Here is a 24610-nt window from a genome sequence, read left to right as displayed (position 1 = left end):
CAGACAGAAGTAGAGTAGAGGGGCCTTGAATACGTTAAGTAGGATGGCCATCATAGAGGGCAGTCCAGTTGTCCTCTATTGATACAGAACTGGACGCCTTTATATCCCCTATTTCTCTCTTCAACATAAAGGCATCCGGTTTTGTATCAATACAGGACAACCAGACTGTCCTCTACAATGGCCACCCTTACGCCTAGTAGAGCCATTACATGCACCCTACAAGTACTGGGGTCAACAGACTTTGCGAGAAGCAGCCTAGAAAATAGGACACTGGAGGAAACGCGAGCAGCAGGGGGCAACAGAAGAGGCCTTCTCATTCTTCCTGAGAAAGTAAGGCAACAGGCTAATTCCTGGGCTCTGTGCATCTGAGGCAAACAGGCAAGAAGAACTAGAAGTCCTTGCACAGTCACAAAACTGCAATGCAACTGGAGTAAGATAGCTCACATGACTGGAGGACCGTCACGGATGGATGCAAATGGTTCACAAAGAACAGGAGGAAGAGTTGTGCTTTAAATGCAAGAGCTGTACGATTGCTCAGATCCCCAGTACAAAACTGGAGATGGATCTGCTGAAAGTCTCTGAATTCAGGTCAGAGGGGAGAGCAACAAGGGTGATGCTGTGGTGGGGATCTGCTAGACCACCAGACCAGGAGGACGAGGCTTTTTCCAAACAGCTACCGTAAATGTCAAGGTCACAGGATCTGGTTCTCATGGTGGGGGGGACTTCAGTCACCTTGACATCTGCTGGGAGGGCAATACAGCAGTGCACAGGCAGTCCAGGAAGTTTTTGGAGAGTGCTAGGGACAACTTTGTGGTGCAAGTGCTGGAGCAGCCAACTAGGGGCCATGCTCTTTTTGACCTGATGATCAACAGGGAAGAATAAATTGGTGGGGAATGTAGTATAGTGGATGGCAATGTGGGCAGAAGTGACCACGAGAAGTCGAGTTCAGGATCCTGAGAGAAAGGAAGGAGAGCAGCAGAGTAAGGACCCTGGATCTCAGAAAAGCAGACTTCAGCTTGCTCAGGGAACTCGTGGATGGGATCCCCTGGGAGGCCAGTCTGAGGGGGAGAGGAGTCCAGGAAAGTTGCCTGTACTTCAAAGAAAAAACATCCCACAAAAAACAATTTAAGGGTGCAGGAATGAGCCATCCTGATGTGCAGGAAGACTAGCAAGTATAGCAGAAGACCAGCTTGGCTTAGCAGGGAACGCTTCAATGAGCTAAAACACAAAAAAAGGAAGCTTACAAGAAGTGGAAGTTTGGACAGACATCCAGGGAAGAGTATAAGAGCATTGTTTGGGCATGCAGGGATAAAGCTGGAAAGGCCACAGCGCAACTGGAGTTGCAGTTAGCAAGGGACGTAAAGGATAACAAGAAAGGTTTCTACAAGTATGTCAGCAACAAGAGGAAGATCAAGGAAAGTGTGGGTCCCTTACTGGTCTGGGGTGAGGAGGGTTTTGTTCAATTTTTCATTAGCCATCTGGAAAATGAGATAGAGCGCACCCTCAGCAAGACTGAAGGTGACACCAAACTGGGGGGAGTAGTAGTTACACTGGAGGACAGGGCTAGGATTCAGAGACACCTGGAGAAATTGGAGGATTGGGCCAAAAAGTCTCATGAAGTTCAATAAAGACAAAGTACAAAGTCCTGCACTTAAGGCAGAACAATCCCATGCACCTCGACAGACTGGGGACTGATGTGCTGAACAGCGGCTTTTCAGAAAAGGACTTGGGCGCTACAGTGGACAAACTGAATGAGGCAACAGTGTGCGTGCCCTTGTTGGGAAGAAGGCTAACGGCATACTGGGCTACATTAGTAGGAGCGTTGCCAGCAGATCAAGGGAGGTGATTATTCTCTTCTATTTGGCATTGGTAAAGCCTCATCTGGAGTCCTGTGTCCAGCTTTGGGCCCCCCATTACAGAAAGGATGTGGACAACTTGGAGGGAGTCTAGCACAGGGCAACAGAAATGGTTAGGGGGCTAGGGCACATGGCTTATGAGGAGAGGCTGAGGGAACTGGGGTTATTTAGTCTGGAGAAAAGATGGGGGATTTAATAACCATTCTTCAGGTAGTTCTAGCTGCATCTTCTTTGTAGCAGCCTTCACTCTTCTCAGTGCTGGCAGGCGACTGAACAAGTTGCAACAAGAGAAGTTCAGGTTAGATATCAGTAAAAAAGAAAACAGTCTCCCTAGGAGGTAGTAAAGCCCTAGAACAGGCTACCCAGAGCGGTTGTGGGATCTCCATCCTTTGCAGTTTAAGACCAGGCTAGAGAAAGCCTTGGCTGAGATGAAGTAGTTGGTCATGGTCCTGCTTTAAGTAGGGGGTTGGACTAGATAACCCAAGGTCCCTTCCAACCCTCATTTTCTACGATTCTTCCCACCCTCGTTCACTTGAATGCAACCTGTGGTGCAAGAAGGGTCGGTATGCGCATATGCACATAATACTGCATGTGATCACAGCACTATAAATAACCCAGTCAGGTGGTATTTCATTAAGTGCATTTTGGAGACCAGAATTTGGATTCAGGCCACTTTTCAACAGGTGTTCACAAGGTCAAGTTGTTATAGCATGGTTTTGTGAACCCTAGAAATCAAGGTAAATTTCGGACTTCCCTCCTAATGATTTTATTTGCTTATAAGACTGAAACAAGCCATTCTTTCAGGACACATCAATCATGCTTGACCTTAACCCAGAAAAAACTGTTTGTTCAGCTGCCTGGAGCTGTACAAACATGCGACATTAGAACCCAATGGGCAAGGACTCAACAAGTTCAACAAGCTTATTTCATCTTGGCTAGTCCTTTATTTTGGAAACCTTGAGAACATGGAGACGAGGGAACTATTGGTTTCCTTTGCAGTGCTAGGATGCCTGCTAGTAGTTTTACAGGACAAAGAAACATGAAGGTGATTGCATCAGAGTGCTTACAACCAAGTTAAGCACATGGCTAGCAAAGCTGACCACAATGCAACATTACATATAAAAGAAAAGAAAAGAAAAAAGTCTCTCCATGAAGCTTCATTAAACAGGGAGACCGGGCGAACAGATTTCCATAACTTTTGAGCAAAGAAGCCAGTGCTTTACCTTGGACAAGCAGAGGCTCATGCTTTTTGAATTCAAGAGACCCAAGTTCAAACCTGAACGGCTGTTTCAGGATCACTATTTATACACCGCTTAATGGCCATTTTAGCATCAGTAATGGGGTAATGTAATGCAGGCATTAAAGTCTTGTGTTATTGTATATTAGGGCTTTTCATTCTTTAGTAGCAGGACTGTCAAAAGAAGGACCTTTAGAAAACTCTCTTGCTTGCACATCCCAAACATCTGGCTCAAACACCTGGATTTTTTAAATTCATATCAAATCTTTTGAGCTGGTTGTAGACCTCAGACTTTAAAAAAAATAAATAAATAAAAAAAATCCAGCCCCCCTCTCCCCCCCACCAAAAACCACAACCTCTCTCCTCCCCCTCTTTAAGCTAACTGTAGACTGCACTGCTAAAAACTTGATTAGCCCATCTCAGTCTTTGCTGTTTAAACCCAGCCTTCAGATACTGTAAACCAGGTTGGCAAAGGCGAGGCCAATCAGAGATCTCCATCTGAATCCTAACTTCATGGCTCAAACTCGTCTATGCTCTATTTTTCAAGGAGCAGTGTTTGTGGGTTAAACACAAACGCCAGTCTTCTGGCTCGAGCAGACACCACCAGCATGTTTATACAGTACCAGCTCCATTGGACAAGACAAGACATGGCATACACAGGGATCCAGGTTTTCTGTTTCATGTGGAAAAATGTGGATTTCCCCCTTTAAAGTAGGAAACTACTTGTTCCCCCTTTTGCAAACTGCCTTCACGGGCTGGAGCTCTGCCAGCCTGCAAGGAGCCGTTTGCAAGAAGGGCAGGAAACACCAAACCCTGTCCCATGGGGGAGGGGGATGGAGGGGACAGGGCAGGGCCTGGGAATCCAGCCAGGGCTGGCTCAGACACACTTTGCCTCCTGCAGCCTTTGGCATAAAGTATTGGCATCAGTACCTGCCTCCTCTGGTGGGGCTGGGGTGGAGGGGAATAGGGGGTGCAGGTCAGGAGTGAGGGACACTGGCAGATCAGGGCTGCTCAGTGCCACAAAGCAGTGGAGGGCAGGGACAGCCGCAGCCCGACCCACATCCTGGCGAGCGAAGGGAGCTTCGATTGTCCATGAGAAAGCCAAACACCAAAATACATAGGCATTTAGAATTTATTTTGACTGAGGCACTGGTAGGCTTCCAAAGTGCTTTAAAATTGCAAATCTATCAATCAAACATTTTGTTCAACTGATATTATCCATCTATCTTAGCGGTGTTTCGTTTTAATCATGGAAAAGTGTGGATTTGGGGTTTTCTTCAAATTGGATTTTAATTAAAAAAAATCCAAATCAGAGAAAACCAGGATCCCTAGGTCATAAGGATGCCTGCTGACTGGCTCCCAAAACAAAGCCTATACTCCCAACTAACCAGTGGTTACCAGGCCAAAGAGATCCAAGGCCTTGCGTAACACAACATTGGCATCAATACCCAGGTCACTACTCAAGCACTGAATCATACACCACAGTGCCTTCTGGCCCCCAGTGGCATCCATCAACTCAAGCAAACCCATCCCACAATGGAGGTGGACAAATCACACATGCACCCCCTTGCCCCTCAAACTTTGCTGTATCTGCAGTTGAATGTGTGATCTCCAGCTGGTCTCCCCAGGCAGCTACAGACTCACTGATTTCCCCATTTCCTGGAAGACCGTCATCCTCATATCCAGGGACTGCTGATCACGAACCCACAAAAAAAATTAGACAGACAGACCGACCGACTGACCAACCAACCAGCTGGAGATGTATATATTTTCCAAGGGGAATTTAAGTTGTATAGGTACCCAAAGGAAAAGAAGGGAGGAGGGACCATTTAAATCCATTGCCAGCCAGATACTGGAACAGTGTTAAGAGTGACCGCAGAAGAGACTAGTTTTCTTTCACTTGAACAAGAGACTTCCCAGCTGCAAATCTGGCAAACTCATTAGGAACAAGGTACCTCTCTCTAGATTAACCTGGTAAGGTCTACTCAGCTTCCAAAGCAGGGAGGAGAGGAGAACTGCCATCCACTGGCAGGACGTATGACTCTCAGGCTAGGAAGAGGTCACATTTGTCCCAGGATAAACGTTTTGCCTGTGCTCGTCCTGGAACAAAAATATCCTAGGACTGGCACACAATGAATGCCCTTCTAATCAGGGTTTAGTGAGTGGCTGAAGGTAGGGCTGCTTTTCTGCTACTGATTTAATAACGCAGTCCTGGGGTAACCACACAGACACACTTTGCAATAACCCAGGATAAACTGTTACTGTCTCTCATCTGGGAATTATTTATTTTTTTGCATTTATCCCAGGATGAGAGACATGCCTGCACTTTGACCTGGGAACAAGTGTGTACCCATAAATATGACCTCAGTTTGCAACCAAAGACTTGCTTTTGTTAGAAATCTTCTATGAACAGCTTCATTGTTAGTGAACAGCGGTCTATTCTGCATTTGGATTCTCTTATAAATCAAGAAGACTGTACATTGGCCACTGCATACCTAGAATAAACTAGAGCCACACCTAAGCAAAGGGGAAGGAAATGGGGCAAGAATCTGAACAAGGAGCACTGGGCTCCAAAGAGGGAAGGGGCACGGAGGAAAGCAAGCTACACCCCAGCCTTTCCGGTTTAACGGAAGACAATAAGCATTGTGTGTACTTTGAAATTTCAGACACTGTTGGGTAAAGAGAGGCAAGTCTCTGAGCAGGCCCTTTGTCAGAAGTGGTTTCCTGGAGATCTATTATTGGTTCTACAGGACTAAAATAGACACTGAATTAGAAAAGTTACATGCAAATAGATACAGCTCTGTGTGTGTACTTTGTGTATATAAAATACATGTATATGTACTTTATACATATGCATGCATGCATGCATGCATGTGTATAAAAATATTTTATTGGCTTGGATTAGCTATTACAGCTATTATACACACACAAATTTTGCATGTTCCCCAGTGCACCCCCCACCCTACTGACTGGCAGAGAAGCTCCACCGCACACATGCATGCGTGTTAACATTTGACATGATACACATTGGGTAACTGCAAACAAACAAGAAAAAACACAAACACAAAACACACACAGCTTAGGGTTTCCTGTCCTTGCAAAAATATATAACTGCAATTACCCCAATGTGTATTGTGTCAAATGTACACACACAATTGCAATTGTTTATATTTTTGCAAGGACAGGAAACCTGCACCCACCCCATATTTGAACAAGTCACATTTGTTTGCCTCCCTGCTGATCAGGAGCAAGCAGTGGGGCTCCTCTACCCATCAGCAGGGTGGGGGGCATGTGGGGGAACCTGCAAGATTAAGGGGGCTGCTGTGCAGCCCACTTCCACTGTGAGCTTGGCAGGTCCCTAAAGATAATAATATTTGACATAGTACACATTGGAGCCCCAAGACAAGTATTCTCAGAGCTCTACCTGATGTCTGATCACACAAGACAAGCTATATTAAAAAAAAAAAAAGCAACGAAACTTGCTAGTGGTACCAGAAAGTATGCAAATAAAACATCTCAACAAGCAAGCCATGCATGTGTATGAACTGGACAGGTACCAAAAGGTCAACAAAACCAATCATTTTGGAGGTGTGATAAGTCTGTAATGTCACACTCAATACTGGGTGACACCCATAAATTAAATGTCGACTCACCTTGTTGTTGAAGTCGTAACACCAAGCTGCTGACTTTCTGCATGTCATCTAATATCTTGCTACTGTATGATTGGGGGGGGGGGGGGTTGTGAGGTTTTTGTGGCTTTTTAAATACTTATAGTACTTCTAACCAGCAGCAGCACATTGCCAGTTTAACTCTTTGCAGAAAGCTATAGCATGACCCAACAGTAAGTGTTTCTGCATAAGATGAGGCAAGTTCCCAGCCTCTCCTCCAGCTTGGAGGTAGATTTAGAAAAATATGCTAGGTAATGGATGAAGACTACAACAAGACCATGTTCACTCAGCTCTTCATACCCCTACTCCATATGCTCCACTCTCATTCACCTGGGGAAGTCCTAGTACTGGACATATTGAGGCAGCACCACGTAGAAGATGCTGCGGTGGGATGCAGACTCTTCTACTGCCAGCTGTGCTGCTGGGTGACCTTCTGCAACCCACTTTGCCTTCTCTGCCTTAGTTTCCCCATCTGCAAAATCCTATTATCCTATTTACTTGGTAAAACAGTTTGAAATCCACTGACAAACAATGCCGTACTACAGTGAAATATTATTGTGGCACCCTCCAGAGCTCAGATACCATGCAAGGAAGGTGTTCGAAGCAGCCATGTAGATGGGCTTCTATTGCAGAGAAAGGATTAGCTACACTGAAGTTGGGCAGATCCTCACCATACACCACTCTGCTGCCAGCAGAGTAAAGCCTCTATGCTGTCTGATCTGCATTTTACTCCCTCTTGAAATGGGGTCACCCCATTTACACTAGGGACTTGAAAAAAAGGGCCAGCCACCTTTTTAGCTGCCTGTGACAAGTGAACCTGGGCCAAACCTAGCCTAGTTCAGAGTGGATTTAAGAACCTGATGTGGTTTAGAGTCAAATGGATCCTCTGCCCAAGGCAATAAGGTATTCACACATCAATGCTGGAAAGCTACCTTGCTGGGCTCACTTGACCCCCAGTTATCTTTTCTGCTTGGTGCAGGGGGCTGGACCCGATGATCAGATCCCTTCCAGCCCCTAACATCTATGAAACTTTCTCATTAGCCAGCTGGGCTATTAAATTGTACAAGGGAAAGGGCATCTTCTTCCCCTCCAGAGCACAGTTTATGAAGCCAACTGTATTAGAGGAAGCTGAAGCTATTTATATATAGTTGGAGACTACATTGCATGCCTATTGCCATCAAACAGTTTTTTTCCCAGACAGGATTCATCTTCCAGGCCCCAGAGAGGAAGCAGTCAACAGGCAGGATGCACAGGCCAGCGTGCTGGGGTTCACATTATTACTAGTCTGAACATGCAGCGACCCAGACGGCGTGGTCTGAGAAACAATGGGAGGGAAGACAGAACAGCTGTCTGAAGCGGCCGAGGAGCGAGGCGCTCTCGAGATCAAGCCTGCCCGAGCGAGCAAGGCTCGTGGCATACATCTGCCGTCAGTCTAACAGATCGGGCCAGTTACAAAGACCATTGTTGCTGCTGGTGCCTCTATTTAAGCAAACTAGAATAGTGTCGCTTAGAAAAAGTACGGGTTAAAGTAATATTTGTATCCAACAGGTACTCAGAAGTATTAAGGCCTAAGTTCCTTGTTTGCGAGTTATGTTGTACCCTTTACACATTTCCCGTATACCAATTTAGGCTGGGAGACTAATGTACTTCAGACTGGCTCAACTGATATTCAAAACAGGGGTTTTGTCTTGGGGAATAATTAGCAAAAGTAAAACAAGTTGTTTGCCAAGTTTGAGATACTGCGGTTAGAACAAGAGGACACGGGTTTGAGAAAAACCAGATATATTTGCTTAGGAAAGGGCTAGACATTTGTTCATTGAAAGCAGGTGACATAGCATATTTCCGAGCAGATCTCCCGTGCGTTCGAACTGCTCCAAAGAGACAAAAACAAAACAAAGCAAAAAAAACCCCTCTGATGCAACTTCGAATATTGAAAATTGCTCCCCAAAGAGGAACTACGGCTTCTTTACCTGTTACTAAAGATACTTAACCAGATTACTTGCATTGAATATAGGCCCAGAAAATGCTCCCATGTAAGCAGCACAAGGGCATTTATCTGTAGAGAAAAGGCTCCATCATAGCGTGTGGCATTACGCTGGCATTTTAGTTAGAGAAGGCAGGATAGTTAATCTATAAAAGGTGCAGGTTTAAGTCAGAGGGGAATAGCTGGACCAGTCATGAGCCCAAGATAATACTGGGAGGCAGTGCAGCCTTGTAGCAAGGGCAGAGATCCTGGCTCTATTTCCAGGTAGCCTCAAAGCAAGTCATTCCACTCAAGCACCTTGCTTTTCCCCCTGTAAAATGGGGACAGTGTCATCAACCATCATTAAACACCACACATGAACTAAAGTAGCTGCAAGTAATGTCCAATTCAAGCCTCAGTTTCACACTAATCAGCAAGTAATGCAAGCCTATGATAGGAGTCTTTTTCTCTCCCGATTTAAAGGAAAAAAAAATAAAAAGAAGTTCTGCCTGCACCCTTCAAGAGTCATTCCAGCCTGACAAATTACCCTAGTCTGCATTAAGTTTGTGGAGTAGTTCTTACTACCATCCCAAGCGTCCAAAAATACACTTCGTCCTCTTTCAGGCCCTTCCATGAAGAGGCCAGGGATCAAGTGGGCCATCGACAGATAACTGTTTTGTTCCTGGAGCTCAAGGCCCAAAAGTGGCAGCTTGCAAAAAGCTGGAACCAGATCATGTTAGTCTGCAATCAGTCAGAAGGCAGCATAGGTGTGCACCTTTTACAGACCCAGTAAGATATACAGAGAGCACAAGCTTTCACGAACCAAAATTCACTTAAATCATACAACGAAGTAGACTTTGGCTCTCACAAGCTTGTGCTCTCTCTATCTTACTTAGTTTAAGACTTACACATCTAACTTGCCTTCTGAGAAACTAGGACTACCACCTACGATATTTATTGGATAACGTGCAGTTTTAGACCGCTAGGCATCCTCACCCCACTGGGCCCATGCCCATAGCAGCAGACTTTCATGTGATCATTATGAAGTTCACACCTTCAGCATCCAGGAGCTCAGAAAGCGGTATTTGCTTTCCTATGGATGAAAACTAATGGTTAGGACAAGGCAAGTGACTTCCTACTGCTGCACCAAATCTCACCCAGACCAGACCCAAACCCAGGCCTCCTAAACTCATCATACAATCAGAAGAGAGAGATCGAGAGGCCATCTAGTTCAAAATCAAGTTCCAAGGTGAAGCAGGGGCAACCCCAAAGCTTCAAGAATATTTAATACTACACAATTGGGGTGTTTGCCTTCTAGGTTAACATTGTATGTCCTTGGGTCAGATTTTCTCGCTTTCCTCCTTATCAGAAGGGCTAGGAGGATTCACGATGAGTCTCCTACACATCTCAGAAATTCAGATGCTGGGGCTTTTGAAGTCACAAGTTTCCTAATAAAATAGCAGGAGTTGGCAACACTGGGTGAAGACTGCTAATGATTTTTTTTCCCCTCCCGCTGGAAGGCTCATAAAGCCAGACGACACACCGATACAATAGCTGTGCGGAGGATGCAATTTCTCAATGCTTTTTTCCATCAGCGCTCCTCTTGCTTACTACCCACGTCCCTTTTCCAATGCCTTGAAGGCCCCCCCCCCCTTACACTTTGCACTCCAGCTGCTGAAAGTATGGGTGCATGAACTAATTCCCATGAAGTAAAAGGAAGAAGGCAGGGCAGGACCCATATACCATTTTGTTCAGAGAGGCATAAGCGATGTAGGCTACCAGTTTTTCAGATGCTATGGAGGTAAGAGGACATGAATCAACTGGCAACAAGCAGCTAAAGTGCACCAGCTTAGCCCTAAATCAAAGAAGGATGGTAGGACATGTGCCAAACTTACTGTGGGGTAGGTTTCACCTACTATGGATCAGAGCAGACACGCAATGCAGTTACTTCAGAGCAGCTCACAGTAAATCCCCACTCCTTTTTACTCAATGCCAACTACTTAGTGCACCAAAATCCCAAGGGAGCTTTAGCCAGTGGGGTTTTACAACCCAAAATCAGTTGACATGACCAAAATCCTCCCCATTCAGAAAAGAACTAGAATTGAGGCAAGGCAAGTCAGTGACCCACTGGGTTTGTCATCTCTTGCATACAAAAAACCCCCACACATTTTCCCATTACTACCAGAAAAAGTTGCTGGAAATGGTTCTTATTGCATTTCTTGTATATAATGCACACTTTGGTTTCTGCTGGTTGTAGCGGAAGTGAAAGCAAAATCTGCACGCAACGCACAGAGCAATGAGCAGACTCTGCTCCTTACTCGATTTCTTATTGCAAGGAAAAAAAAAAATCGTTTTCCTTCATTCTGCCTTTTAAAAAAAAGAGGTCTGGGGCCTATTATATTTCAGGAGATGTAGTATGCAAGAAAATACAGTAGGTTAAAGTTGCCTGTCAAAATCTCATAGCAGGAAGCCAGGCAGGAGAGGCTGGGAAAGTACCGAGCAGATGTTATGCAGTTACAGCAAGAGCATCCTTAAGATTTATGATAAGCAATTTTTAATCACGTTCCTCATTTTGCTTCTATGCACAGACATGAAGTTTCATTCTTTCACAGTTTCTTGGGAGGAACAGTCAACAACCTTTGCAATTCTGGTCTTGGGCAGCCGCTGCCTCGGGTAGTTTTGGTGCTAGCTAAATATTGCTTAGGTTTCTCAGAAGCCAGGAGCTTCCTGCTGGATTTAGGACCCCACTTGCTTCGTATTTAAAGTTGATATTATAATGTAGGCTAGTATTCAGAAGATGTCAGCACAAATTTAAAGACCTAAATGGAAGAAAAAAAAAAAAAAGCAGACAGCTCCGTACATGTAAACTTAACCTGCGCCTGAGCTATTTAGCAAGGTCCTACCTCAACAGCTGTACAAACCATACTGTGCAGGGGACAGAGTACTAGCATTTAAATTTTAGGACTGAAAAATCCAGTTTCAGACTTACATGACAAAGGCAAAAGAAAGTTCCTGTTCTATACCCTCACGTGAAGAAGTTTGCGTCTTAAAGAACCTGTGGGATAGGTATACTCTTCGTGTATTCCCATACCATGCATATTACTAGTGAGCAGTTAATTAAGCAGCATCCATCACATGCTTCTCTTTCTGGAGAGAAGATAAGAACAAGCAGGTAAAGAGGCAGGGTATTTTAACCCAAAAGCATGATGCTAACTGTTTCTAGTAGAGAAGGCAAAAGTCAAATAAGCTTATCCTTGGGTCTAGAGCAGCGATTCTCAACCAGGGTGATTGAGCACTCTGGGGTGCTGCCAGATCCTTTGAAGGGTGCTACAAGGTGTGAGAAGAGTTGTCATTAGATGAGTGGAAAAGCCAGGCTCAGGTTTGTCCCCGTCTGGATGATCCCTGCCCCAGCCACTGTCCAGCCTCTGTGCAAAGAGATAAAGCACTGTAATATATAGATTAGCTTTTTGAAGTTGGGCGCCACTTGGTTCACATGAGTTACGGAGGTGTGCCTCAGGTCCTTAGGTGCTTCAAATAGCTGTATCATCAATATCAAACCTGAAGTCTGTGTTTCCACCAAACAGTTGAGAACTGGATTCTTGTGAACCAGCATTAGGACTAAAGCAATTTCTTTTCCTATGGCAGCCTCACTCCAAGCAGCCAAGATCTGCTCACCTCATAAGTTTTGGTGTTTCTATGCACTTCCTAACAAGTGGCTAACTGCATCTTGCTGGGGTGGACAGGTATCACAAGTGCAACTCTGCTTGCACGCATGCAGGATTCGTTGCAAGAGGTAGGTTGGTGTCCATGCATCAAGCAGGCCGGCTGGCCATACAATGGCACATGAGGTCTGTGGTATTCCTATTCTGCACAGATTTCTACCACCATGAGAGAAATTGCTTCCAAAAAAAACTCATCCTGTGGCACACACCAAGGCCAAGTACAGACGGTCAAAAAGCCCGAGGCTGAATCAATTCAATAGCTGCAGGTTAGTCTGAACTGATGAGCAAGCGAACAGACATTCATTTTTGATTCCAGAAGTGCAGCCACATGCCCGCAGGGGCCCAGGCAGAAGCTGGGGGGGCAGGGGAAGGGGTGCTAGGGCATGCCTCCCTGCCCAGCTGGAGTAACAGCTTGGGCCAAAGCTAGCCCACTTACCATGCAACTTTTCAGGGGAGATGCAAAGCATCCTGGGATGCTGGGGGACTGTAAGTTAACCTGAATCTGGGTGGGATCTGGTACAAAAGTTCAACAACTGATTTAGGTTAAATTGGTTTAAGTCTGATACTACATCCATCCAAGTCTACCTTAAACCCATTTTGAAAGGGTCTGTGCGCAATGAACTTCTGTTGCATTAGATTTGAACCAGTTTCCCCATCACTTATACTGGTTTGCGCACAATTTCTGTCCCTAGCCCAAGCATGGAAAATAGCAGCCCAAATGCTTGAAGTCTGACAAAGTTATTAGCAACTAAAAACAGGGTCTTCTAAAAGGAGGAAGTATCGAGTAAAATTAAGCAGGGCTGGTGGTGATGCTTATGATCACCATCTTGCCACTTGCTGTAGCACTAGCCTCTGAAGCTTGTCCTTAAGTTCCTGCATATACAGAAATCAGCCTCAGGCAGTAGCAGTGATGTGTTGAAGGGGGTGTTGGTATGACCCCCTTGTTAACATCACCCGGAGGGCACTGAGCCCTTTTCAAAAACCAGGCTGGAGCCTCTGTTTTATTAGTTAAGGGAGGGATGCCACGCTCTAAACAGCTTTCAGGCATGGCTCTCATTTCAGTGCAGACAGGACACAAGACAGCCCTGGGCTGTATGAACATTTCCCCCCCCATTTGCAAATAACCTTTCCTTGACAATGCATGTTGCATCTTGCATCTCAAAGGACATGGGCATCGAGGCAGTGAAAAGCAATTTACCATAGGGAAAAGGGAACATAGCTGCAACGCTGAAACGTCTGTAGCCGAGTTGAAGATAGAACTGTAATTACAGTCCTGGAGGAAAAGTTTGCAAGGGGTAAGTCTAATAAGCCAAGGTACCTGAAGGGTGCCACAACCATACTGATAAATAGGGTTGCTTCCTTGCTTAGAATGGGGGTGGAGGGAAGGGGAGAAAAAAAATAAAATCAGTCTCCACCAGGATGCACAGAAAACCCTCCAGAAGTCCCCAGTTTATTATTTTAAGTCAGGACTAGGGGCAAGGAGGGGACGGGAAGTAGACTGCATATTTGAAACTCAAAATATAGATACAATGGCTATTCTGGTCAAAGCCCAAAGAAGTCCTCCCTGGAAAAAGTCACTTGCAAAAAAAGTTGCATTTCCCTCTTCGTTGCCACTACTCCCAGAACTCCCCTCCTGATTAACATTTGGCCTCTACAATCAAAATAACCATGGAATGCCATTTCTTTTCACCTTTATGAAAAAAAATCAAGACAAAACCCATGTTTAAAGCTTCCTCAGATGGGATTATGCCATTAGCCACACTTCTGGCTGCTGCGACCTTGCACAGGGAACGTGGTAGATTGCCGCTCGGTGTTTCACCCCCATTTCTTTTCAAACACAAGGGAGGTAAAAGGATAAGAGAATCTAATTTCAAATAAAGCAGTTACCAGTGTAGGGCTCGTTCTGAACCAGAACAAGCCCTGGTCTTTACTGGAGTCAAGATCTGGATGCAGACGTACTAGACATGGGCCAGAGCCGCAAGGATGCCATGCATGCTCTTTGCACAACACACAACTAACAAGTCTAATAGAGTTATAATGGGTCCCTAGGGTTGCCTTAAACCACTTTGCTCAATGAAGGAGGATTTGAAAAGTAAAACATCGAGTCCCATGTAGTAGCAGAGAGAGGATTCATTAATTTTTGAATGCATACATAGTCTAGCCACCTCAATTGCAAGCCTGCCAAGGGCTCGTGTCCTCCCAGAGCAGATCCCAATGGGGCCTGCCCTGCATTTGCAAATCTATATTACAAAGTGGCCCTCAAAGTTGGAGTTGCTGCTGTGCTTCCCCCACCCCAACATACCTTTTCAACTCTGCCCAAAGTGTGTACAACTGCCTTCAACAGCTTTATTTGGCCAAGTTTTGTAATCCAGCTGCCTTAAGCAACACCATACCTACAGATAACAGTAATACTCAGGCAACCTCAAGCCCATGGGATGGCATCTTTCCAGTTCTGACTGGGAGAAGAATTCACATCAAACTGGCATTGTCACCCAAATGGAAATGAGTCGCCCGTTACCACCACTCTGGCTGCAGATTTGCCTCCTTAAAAGCTCCCAAAATAAGCAGCTTAGGATCTCAAGCACATTTGCCCTAGGTCCCCATTTGGCAATTTGCTCTACAACTTTAGGCCTAGTCCACGTTACAAAGATCTGCCCACAGACCTTCCCCGCAGCTCTTCCATCGCAACAAACCCATCTGGCAAAAGGGGTTACTGTTACTCCGTCTCTGCTGAGAAGTGGCAGGCAAATAAAGGCTTCAGCTATCATAGAAATCTGAACAGGACAAGTTTACATTTCAGCTACTCGCATCTCATTTCAGACCTCACCCCTTCCCTTTGGTTTGGAGTGACCCCCTCGCTGGTCTGGCACATCTTATCCTACTTTATCCAAAGATACCTTTGTTTCTGTAGTTTTTGCATACAGCCCTGCAAAGTCCATTCTTTTAGCACAGCAAACTCTGCTGCTCTCATGACACTCGAGTCACTAATACACTTCAGGATCACCAGATAGTCAACCTTGGTACTGAAGGGACTAGAAACTAGCCTGTGCTTCAGTGGGTGGGCCTGGTGCCCAAGATGAAAAGATCATAGAAATTAAGGGCTGGAAGGGATCTCAAAAGATCGAGTCCAACTCCCCCCCTGCTCTGGGCAGGAATACTGCCGAGATCAAATGATCGTTCTTTCCTGTGTTTTCCTCCTGCAATGACCAAGTACAGACAGACAAAAAGCCTAAGGCTGAATTGACTCAATCTTTGCAGATTAGTCCAAGCTGCATAGATTGAACCGATAACAGTGAACAGACATTCACTTTTGATTCTGGAAATGCAGCCGCATGCCCGCAGTGGCCCAGGCCAGAAGCCGGGGGGCGCTAGAGCACACCTCCCTGAGCCGCAGAAGCACACAGCTTAGGCCAAGGCTAGTCTGCTCAACTATGGAAGGGGGAGCGCAAAGCATCTTGGGATGCTGGGGGACTGCAAGTTAACATGTATCTGGAGCAGCTCTGGGACAGAAGTTCAATAAACTGATTTACCCTAAATCAGTTAAGTCTGATACCACATCCATCCAGGTTTATCTCAAACCAGTTCAGGCCATTTTGAAAGTGGTTGATGTGCAGTGAATTTCTGTTGCATTATACATTTGAACCAGTTTCCAATCACTTATACCAGTTTGTGTGTAATTTCTGTTGCTAGCCATAGTGAAACCACCTTAAAACCATCAGTTCAGCCTCTCCTCTTGAGAGGAACAGATCCAGGATTATTCCACTTAAAATAAGCATGTTCTAATTGCTGCTTCTAGTCAACTCGCAAGCACCTTGTTACCCAGTTACCAGCACTGATCTCAGTAGAAGATAAAAAAAAAAATTTAAAGTGGTAAAATATTAAAAGAAAGATGGTGTTAATAGAACAAGCTTCCCCTAAAATTTGAGTCACCCACCCTACACCACCCAACACCTGCTCCACATCTCCTTTACCACCCCAACCAACCCAACCTCCATAAAAGATAAGTATTTTCTTCCTATACTTCCTCCTATTGCACTGGGGATGGTACCAACATAGTCCCAGGTGTATTATGATCCCTTTGTGACCCTAAACACAACAACAGGCAAAATGGGGTGGGGAGGCTAGGGGAGGGAGATGAATACAGAGGTGATGCAGGACTTGCCTGAGATAATGAACATTGGTACAGCCAAAAATAAAACCTGGGTATTCAGGTCTAGCTTCACTGCTCCAACCCACATTATACCCCCTCTGTCTCATTTAGCTCCTTATAACACAACCCTTCATAGTAGTCCCGCAACTCAAATGGGAAAGGGATTTAAACCCACTGACTTCTCTCTCCATTACGAAGCTGCTGGCCCAGTGTTTCTAGCCATAAACTTCCACACCTCAATTTGCATTTAATTTTTTTTTGTATAAACACTAACATAGTATTTAAAAGGACCCAGGCACTTAAGTCATCTAGCCTTGAAATAGTATCAATTATGCCACATAATTTAGAACTGTATATTCTACATTAAAATAGTATCATATTTGTTGCCAGGCCAATCTGTTGGCTTTATTTTCTCTTCTCTCCCATAAACCCATGATGAATTACCTTTTAATCAATTACCCTTCCCACTTCATTAACATTTTATAAATGACTGAGTAATTGCTCACAGTAGCACAGACAATCTTCATTAACAGATTACAGCCATGACTTTGTTTGCCTTGATTACAGTCAAATTAGGATTTAAAGCAACAATCTTAACAAGCAAAGGGTAACATCAACCCACTCTGCTGTAGATTTAATAATGCATTCACTGGGGCGCTACCGTAGCCTCTTCAGCTAGGTATTTAAGTTGAGTGTTTGGGGGCGAGTGGAGGATGGCAAGTCATTCAAGAACAGCTCAAATCCACTGTGCAGCATTGGCAATAAACCCCCGAGTTGTAGCTATTAGCCAACCTGTGCCACAACTCCTTAGAAAAGGCAGAATTTTTTTGTGTTGCCTTTTGCTCCACTGGATCTAGGTTTACAGCTGGCTTCAAATCTACTGTCCTTTCAAGTGGCCAACTCCTGGAGACAGCACTCTTTACACAAAAGTTAAGTACTAACAGGTGTTCCTGCCATGATCACACATAAAGACTTGCATCTGTCTAATAGGAGTGCTTCCCACTGCTAGAACAGGTGTAAGCTCTGCTTACCTTGCTACTGAAGGGGCAGAGCAGCTGAGAGCAGAGCTCCTGTGCCCCCAAACATCCCCACACTCGCCCTTTCAGATGTTTGTCAGTCACATGCATTGAGCCTGCACACACTTCTCTATTTGGAAAGCAAGCTGCAGGGTTTCCAAATTCCCGGTGCTGCTGTGAAATCCAACACAAAACCAATGGGGAGAGACAGCCAGAAGAAACACGGAGCTATTCCACCTCCCTGTTAAACCCAAGTGAAAGATTATCCTATGCTTTGAACACTGAAGTGTCCCAGCTGAAGTTCTCTCTACAATAAAAGAGTCAGGAAAAAAAAATGCAGGTGTCATCCAGTGCATCTAGTTCATTCTTGCAATTAAACTGTGCTTTAAACTTTTTGGAAGCAGTACAATGTGGTCACTGATCTCTGGAGGGGTGGTTTCCAAGCTTTTTTGTACCAGGACCCATTTGCAAACATCGATGGCCAGTCCTGACCCGCTGCCCCCACCCCCAGCCCCGCAGTGTGGGGCAGAGGGAGGCCCCACGCAGCCCCACGCAAGCTGAAACTTTATTAACCTGCAAAGAAAAAGCTATGGTTTCCCATGTTTTTCCTCTTTTAAAGGAGAATTCATTATGAAAGTTTGTTCATGATCCTTCCATATCTTCTTGCAACCCACTTCTGAATCTAGGGAGATGTCAAAATTCAACTTTAGCACTTTACAACACCCAGCCCCCACAAAAACGCTTCTTTGGGGAAGCCACGCAAAATCCCTATTTAAAGACACTTGCACCATCTGCAACGCACATGCAGCTGCCCACAACGGCTAAGAACAGTTGGATTTTCCCCCAGGACAAAGCCTTTTATTCTGGGATCCTACGGACCTACCAGCCCATTGTCCTTCCCCCTCCCCCAAGTATATGTAGCTAAAAACAAGAGCGGTTTACTCTGGGACAAGGAATTTTACCCTGTGATTTTACAGACCCACTGAAAAGTACCAGCCAGAATCCAAAGTTAACACCCTGACCCTGGACAAATCAAGGGTAATTTGAGGGAACCATCGTTCAAAACTGCCTGGGCAAGTCTAAATGACTGTTTCTGCCTGTTTCAAGGCAAATTAAAGCCTTATAGGATCAAGCACTCAGCTGTTTCTAACAGCACGCATTTTGAACCGTTAACCTTCGCTCTCCCACCTGTGTTTTGCATTTTATTTGCCCCAAGCACTCACTGACAGGCCCTTAGTGCCCCCTTATTAAAGTGGGGGACGGGGGACTCCTAGCTCTACTTGGCGAGCAGTAACCCACGTCCTGGAGCGATGCAGCACCGTACCGTTGCACAGCCACACAGGGTGGATGCTGAAAGGGAACTGGGTCTGACCAGGGGGGTTTCCACCCCCACTGCATTTCCCCAATTCCTCCGGCGCTGCACGTCTAGGAAGCTCTGCCATGCCCCTTACCCCTGCGCCCCACAGCTGCCCCTTTCCTCCAAGCACACATCCAGCCGCTTTCAGGAGTCCAACTAAGCGGGCAGGTCCCATCACACCTTATACCAGGGGCACTTCCAGTACAGTTTTTCCTCCCCAGAACTGGACGCATTTAGGTGGCAGCACCCTGTCCCCACCCTCTAAGGACACCCGTGCGAGACAAGGGTTTCCTGGGCAGGGGTCCCCCGAGAGGCGGCAGCGCGGGGGGCACTCACTCATCAGCGTGCTGAAGGCCATGAGCGCCAGCAGCCCCTGCACCAGCACGCCCAGCCGGTCCATCAGCGCCCCGTTGTCGCAGCCGTGCGGCTTCAGCTCGGCCTGGCTCAGGTTGCCCGCCAGCCGCTCCGTCACGAACACCAGCAGCGACCGCGTGGAGCCGGGCGCCGGGGACGTGGCCATCCCGCCCGCGCCTGTACCTGCACCTGCACCCGGACCCCGCCCGACCCGACCCGACCCGACCCGACTTGACTCGCGGCCGCCGCGCACCGCGCTCAAGTAGCTGCTCGGCGGCCCCGGCGGGGCGGGGCGGGGCGGGGCGGGGCGCTCTCTGCCCGCCCCCGGCCCCGGCCCCGCCACACACCGCACACCGCGCGGGCTCGGATCGGATCGGCGCGGCGCTACGGCCGGCTCGGGAAGGCTGCGGCTCGGCAACGCGGGAAACTTCCTCTTTCTTGTATATATATATATATATACACACATATATATACGTGCATGTATGGACGGTGCAGCCGTGGAAGAAGGAGCGAAGTTTTCCACATTCCTGAACGGGACTGTAACTATATCTTGAGTATCTTTATCTGTAGCATTGTATCTAGGACTTGAGTATCTAGATCTTTGTAGCTATATCTTGAGTATTTATATCTATATCTATATCTTTATCTTTGTATCTATATCTTGGGTACTATATCTATATCCTTACATCTATATGTTGGGTATCTATATTTATATCTTAGCCTCTATATCTATATCTTTGCATCTGTATCTTGGGTATCTATGTCTATAGCTTTGCATCTATATCTTGGGTAGCTATATTTATATCTATATCTTGGGTATCTATATCTATATCTTGGGTATCTATATCTTGGGTACTATATCTATATCCTTACATCTATATCTTGGGTATCTATATTTATATCTATATCTTGGGTGTCTATAGCTATATCTTTGCATCTGTATCTTGAGTACTATATCTATATCCTTACATCTATATCTTGGGTATCTATATATCTATATCTTTGTATCTATATCTATATCTTTGCATCTATATCTTGGGTATCTATATATCTATATCTTGGGTATCTATATCTATATCTTTGCATCTATATCTTGGGTCCTATATCTATATCCTTACATCTATATCTTGGGTATCTATATATCTATATCTTTGTATCTATATCTATATCTTTGCATCTATATCTTGGGTATCTATATATCTATATCTTGGGTATCTATATCTTTGCATCTATATCTTGGGTCCTATATCTATATCCTTACATCTATATCTTGGGTATCTATATATCTATATCTTTGTATCTATATCTATATCTTTGCATCTATATCTTGGGTATCTATAGTTATATCTATATCTTAGCCTCTATATCTTGGGTATCTATGTCTATAGCTTTGCATCTATATCTTGGGTATCTATATCTATATCTTGGGTATCTATATCTTAGGTACTATATCTATATCCTTACATCTATATCTTGGGTATCTATATTTATATCTATATCTTTGTATCTATATCTATATCTTAGCCTCTATATCTTGGGTATCTATGTCTATAGCTTTGCATCTATATCTTCGGTACTATATCTATATCCTTACATCTATATCTTGGGTATCTATATTTATATCTATATCTTTGTATCTATATCTATATCTTAGATTTTTGAATGATGGCTCCCTCAAATTACCCTTGATTTGTCCAGGGTCAGGGTGTTAACTTTGGATTCTGGCTGGTACCTTTCAGTGGGTCTGTAAAATCACAGGGTAAAATTCCTTGTCCCAGAGCAAACCGCTCTTGTTTTTAGCTACATATACTTGGGGGAGGGGGAAGGACAATGGGCTGGTAGGTCCGTAGGATCCCAGAATAAAAGCTTTATCCTGGGGGAAAATCCAACTGTTCCTAGCCTAAGAACACCACCCAAGATCCCGAGAGCTGGCAGTACTGTGGCAGCTGATCTGGTGGCAATGAGTTTCTCAGCTGGGGGCTAGAGGTGAGAGGGACTCCCCCTTCCGGCTGGACGAAGCTCCAGGGGGTTTGCTTCACTCAGCCGCACAGACCTGAGTCGGGGCGGCTGGGAGTCCTCCCCAGTAGCGGCTTTAGGGGAGGGCAAACCAGGCAACTGCCTGGGACCCTGCACTTTAGGGGGCCCCAAAATTTTGCAACAATTTTTTTGGCGGGGCGGGGGTGAAGTTACTAAAAAAAGTTTGTTCTTTTTTCAACTTATGAATAAGTTTCATGGATAGGGCAAAGTGGAATCGAAATCAAGAATGTCCGACTTGCTTATAGGTCATCCAAATTAAGCCTCTACCGGGCCCCAAATGACTCTCTTGCCCAGGGGCCCGACAGCCCTAAGGCCACCACTTCCCTCCCTGTGGTAACTGAGCCCTCGGCTTCTTTTTCCTTCAGCAAAGGCCACAGGCATGTGCCACCACGCAGCAGACCAGCTTTCTCTCCAGAATCAGTACAGACTAGCACCAGGACGGGACCCCTGCTTCATCCGATTGCCCCTTATTGCCAGCTGTTTGACCCAAGTCCAGTTTATGCAGTACCAAGGGACTTAGACCTTGCAGTGAGGGTCATGTGGGCAATGCTAGGCTTTAAAAAAGTCTCCCAGATCATTATAGGATTTCTGAGAATTATTATTATTCACAGATTCACAGAAGTTTAGGCCTGGAAGGGACCTTGTGGGATCATTGGGTCCAGCCCCACTGCTGTGGGCAGGAAAGACTGTCAAATAACCACAGCAAGGTGTGCATCCAGTTTCCTTTTGAAGATCTCCAGGGTAGTTGCCTGCACCACCCCACCGAAACAATTTCTACGTAAAAGTCCTGGCAGTCAGCCAGGCTCAGAAAGTTAAAATACAACCCATCTCAACTGCAAGAGCAAATTATGTTTTATCATGTGCCAGCACATCCCCTGTCATTGAGCAGTCGGTAATGTAGCATAAGGAGAACCCAAATTCAAGGTGTTGGGCTTGATCCTTTTTTTTTTTTTTTTTTAATTTAGGTACCAGGTTTCCTTAGTGAGAGGAACAGCGTCCTTCACAGAGATCAGAGCTAGAAGAAACACTCCTGATCTCTGCTAGGCGGGCGTCTGACTTTGTAATTTGCTCATAAACTAGCCTAGAAACTAGCACTCACACAAAAAACATCCAGTTTTTATTTCCTGCCATAGGAAAAGAGAAGGCCTACTCACCGATTGACTTATATCCAGTGATTTAAATCACTGGCTTTCATCATGATTTAATTATGATTAAGAAGCCTTGCTTTAAATTATTGATTTTAATCTGGTTTTTGCATTTGTGTTTTTAGCTATCCTTCTAAAGAAAGCTTCATTTTCAAGAGTTGGCATATCTTTTGAGGTCTGTTGATTTGCAGCCATGTTCAATCTTTATACCAAATGTCATACATTTTTTTTCTTTTTTTGCTAATTAGGAGGAGGCACAACAACTGAACATATTTATTTAAGCAATTAGATAACAACATCAAGTTATGCTGATGCTCAAGTTTTACATTTTTATTGTGTTAGCAATTGGTGAATGAAGCATTATTTACTAGCTATTTTTATACGCAGAAATTGAGTTAAGCCGTATTTGGATGCAATTTGGGACTCAAAACACACAAAGCATTTCAACTTGTTCTTTATTCATTAAATACAAATACTTTAAATGTGTTAACTGTGTAAGGGGCAAAGCCAGCTTATTAAAGCATATTTTAATACGTAAAATATCAGTTATAGTTAGTGAAATGACAGACTGTTTTTTGGTTACTGTGGACCGTATTTTCAAGTGCCCACAATTGGTCCTTATTGTGATGTTCAAGACTGGCTGAGCAGATTCAGTGCCTCCTTCTCATTGAAATCAGTGGGAGATGAAATTAATCTAACCTGCATGCAGTAGTGTAAGAGTGTAGTTGTAGCCATGATGGTCTAGAAATTATGCCAGAGACCTGACAAAGAATGCCTTGCCTTTGAAAAAATAATAAAAGCTTATTATTGCTTATTAGAGATTTTAATAGAATATGGAATGCATTTATTTGCAAAAATCTTGTTGGCCTAATAAAAAATAGCCTCTCTACTACGAGTCCAGATGGCCTTGACAAACATCATTTCAAATATTGTTTTAAACAGATTTGTGTTTCAAAAGAAAAAATATAAGCAGCAATTGATTTAAATAAAATAGCCTTTAAAATGGCATTGATTTTTATGCTCCCTTCTTGTTTCCTCTAGAAAATTTTAGCAGTAGAAATTCTGCCAGGAGATTTCTCTTGATGTAGCAGTTTGTTGGAGGATGTTCACAGTGGTTTGCCTTTGCTTGTGCAGTGTTTCCGCACAGCAGTTGGCTGTATCAACAAGAGATCGCTTGACCCTGTGGATAGGGATTCCCATGTCCCTGACAGCATTGCCTGGTGCTCGACATTTTGGGAAACATTTAGCTGTATGTTGCAGGGCAGTCCCTGGGTATGGTAAAGCACTGTCACTCCTCTCCTGGAATGATGGGAGTTTAGGACCCAAGTCCCACAAATCCTTCTGCTCCACCCCATAATTTGTGTTTCTTTCTATGCCATTTTGCAAGCTTATGACCAAAACCATAAAAACTCCATGCAACACCACCCTTCTGTTGTCTACTGTAGCTGCAAATAACAGCTGGACATACAGTGGTGATACTGAAGATGAGTGGATGATAGAGAATGAAACAGAGAGACGCTCCAGATAATCCCTGAGATACCACCTATAATGGAAAGTCATGTTGGGGCTCGTACAATGAGCACTGAGTGCAGGTAATCCCTGAGATACCACATATAATGGAAAGTCACGTTGGGGCTCATACAATGAGCACTGAGTGCAGGTAATCCCTGAGATACTACATATAATGGAAAGTCACGATGGGGTTCATATGATGAGCACTGAGTGCAGGTAATCCCTGAGATACTACATATAATGAATGGAAAGTCACGTTGGGGCTCATACAGTGAGCACTGAGTGGAGTGGCTGGACCAAGGTGGAAATTTGGGATGATCTGCTGTATCTCCAGGGTTTGGATGTGGAAAACTACGTTCCTGCAGCTGTATGCCAGGCTCACCTTAGCCCTACAGCACCAAATGAGAGCTGCTTTGGCCATGGGGAATTGGCTATGATTGTCTGGAAACTCGCAACCCTGACCTGTTCTTGGTCCTTGAGCAACCAGGTTGGTATGGTATAGTTGGCAGCAGAGACAATCCTTCAATTTGAGGATGATCTCTACCAAAGTTCATTGATGGGTCTTGAGCTGACTTGAGAGTCCAGTCCTTGAG

General features: G+C 44.9%; 1 protein-coding gene across 7 annotated transcripts in view; it reads right to left on the bottom strand.

Annotated features, from left to right (window-relative positions):
* The window catches only part of LOC102561541 (store-operated calcium entry regulator STIMATE), a 59373-nt gene extending 39818 nt beyond the window's left edge, over positions 1-19555 (bottom strand). For 3 of the 7 annotated variants that reach the window (XR_009461485.1, XM_059725757.1, XM_019487589.2), the window contains exon 1: positions 19306-19553. Coding sequence is in view for 4 of the 7 variants with exons in the window: in XM_059725757.1 (XP_059581740.1) it covers positions 19306-19489 (184 nt within the window). In the remaining 3 variants the exon portion in view is untranslated. Of the gene's footprint in view, positions 1-19305 lie in introns of all 7 variants that reach the window. The other 4 variants (XR_009461483.1, XR_009461484.1, XM_059725758.1 and 1 more) reach the window with 3 other exon arrangements.
* Between the last annotated feature and the right edge of the window lie 5055 nt (positions 19556-24610).

Source organism: Alligator mississippiensis, chromosome 4 (genome assembly GCF_030867095.1).
Source record: "Alligator mississippiensis isolate rAllMis1 chromosome 4, rAllMis1, whole genome shotgun sequence".
NCBI lineage: Eukaryota > Metazoa > Chordata > Crocodylia > Alligatoridae > Alligator > Alligator mississippiensis.
Note: the sequence above shows the minus strand (reverse complement) of the source record. Positions and strands in the feature narration are given on the sequence as shown.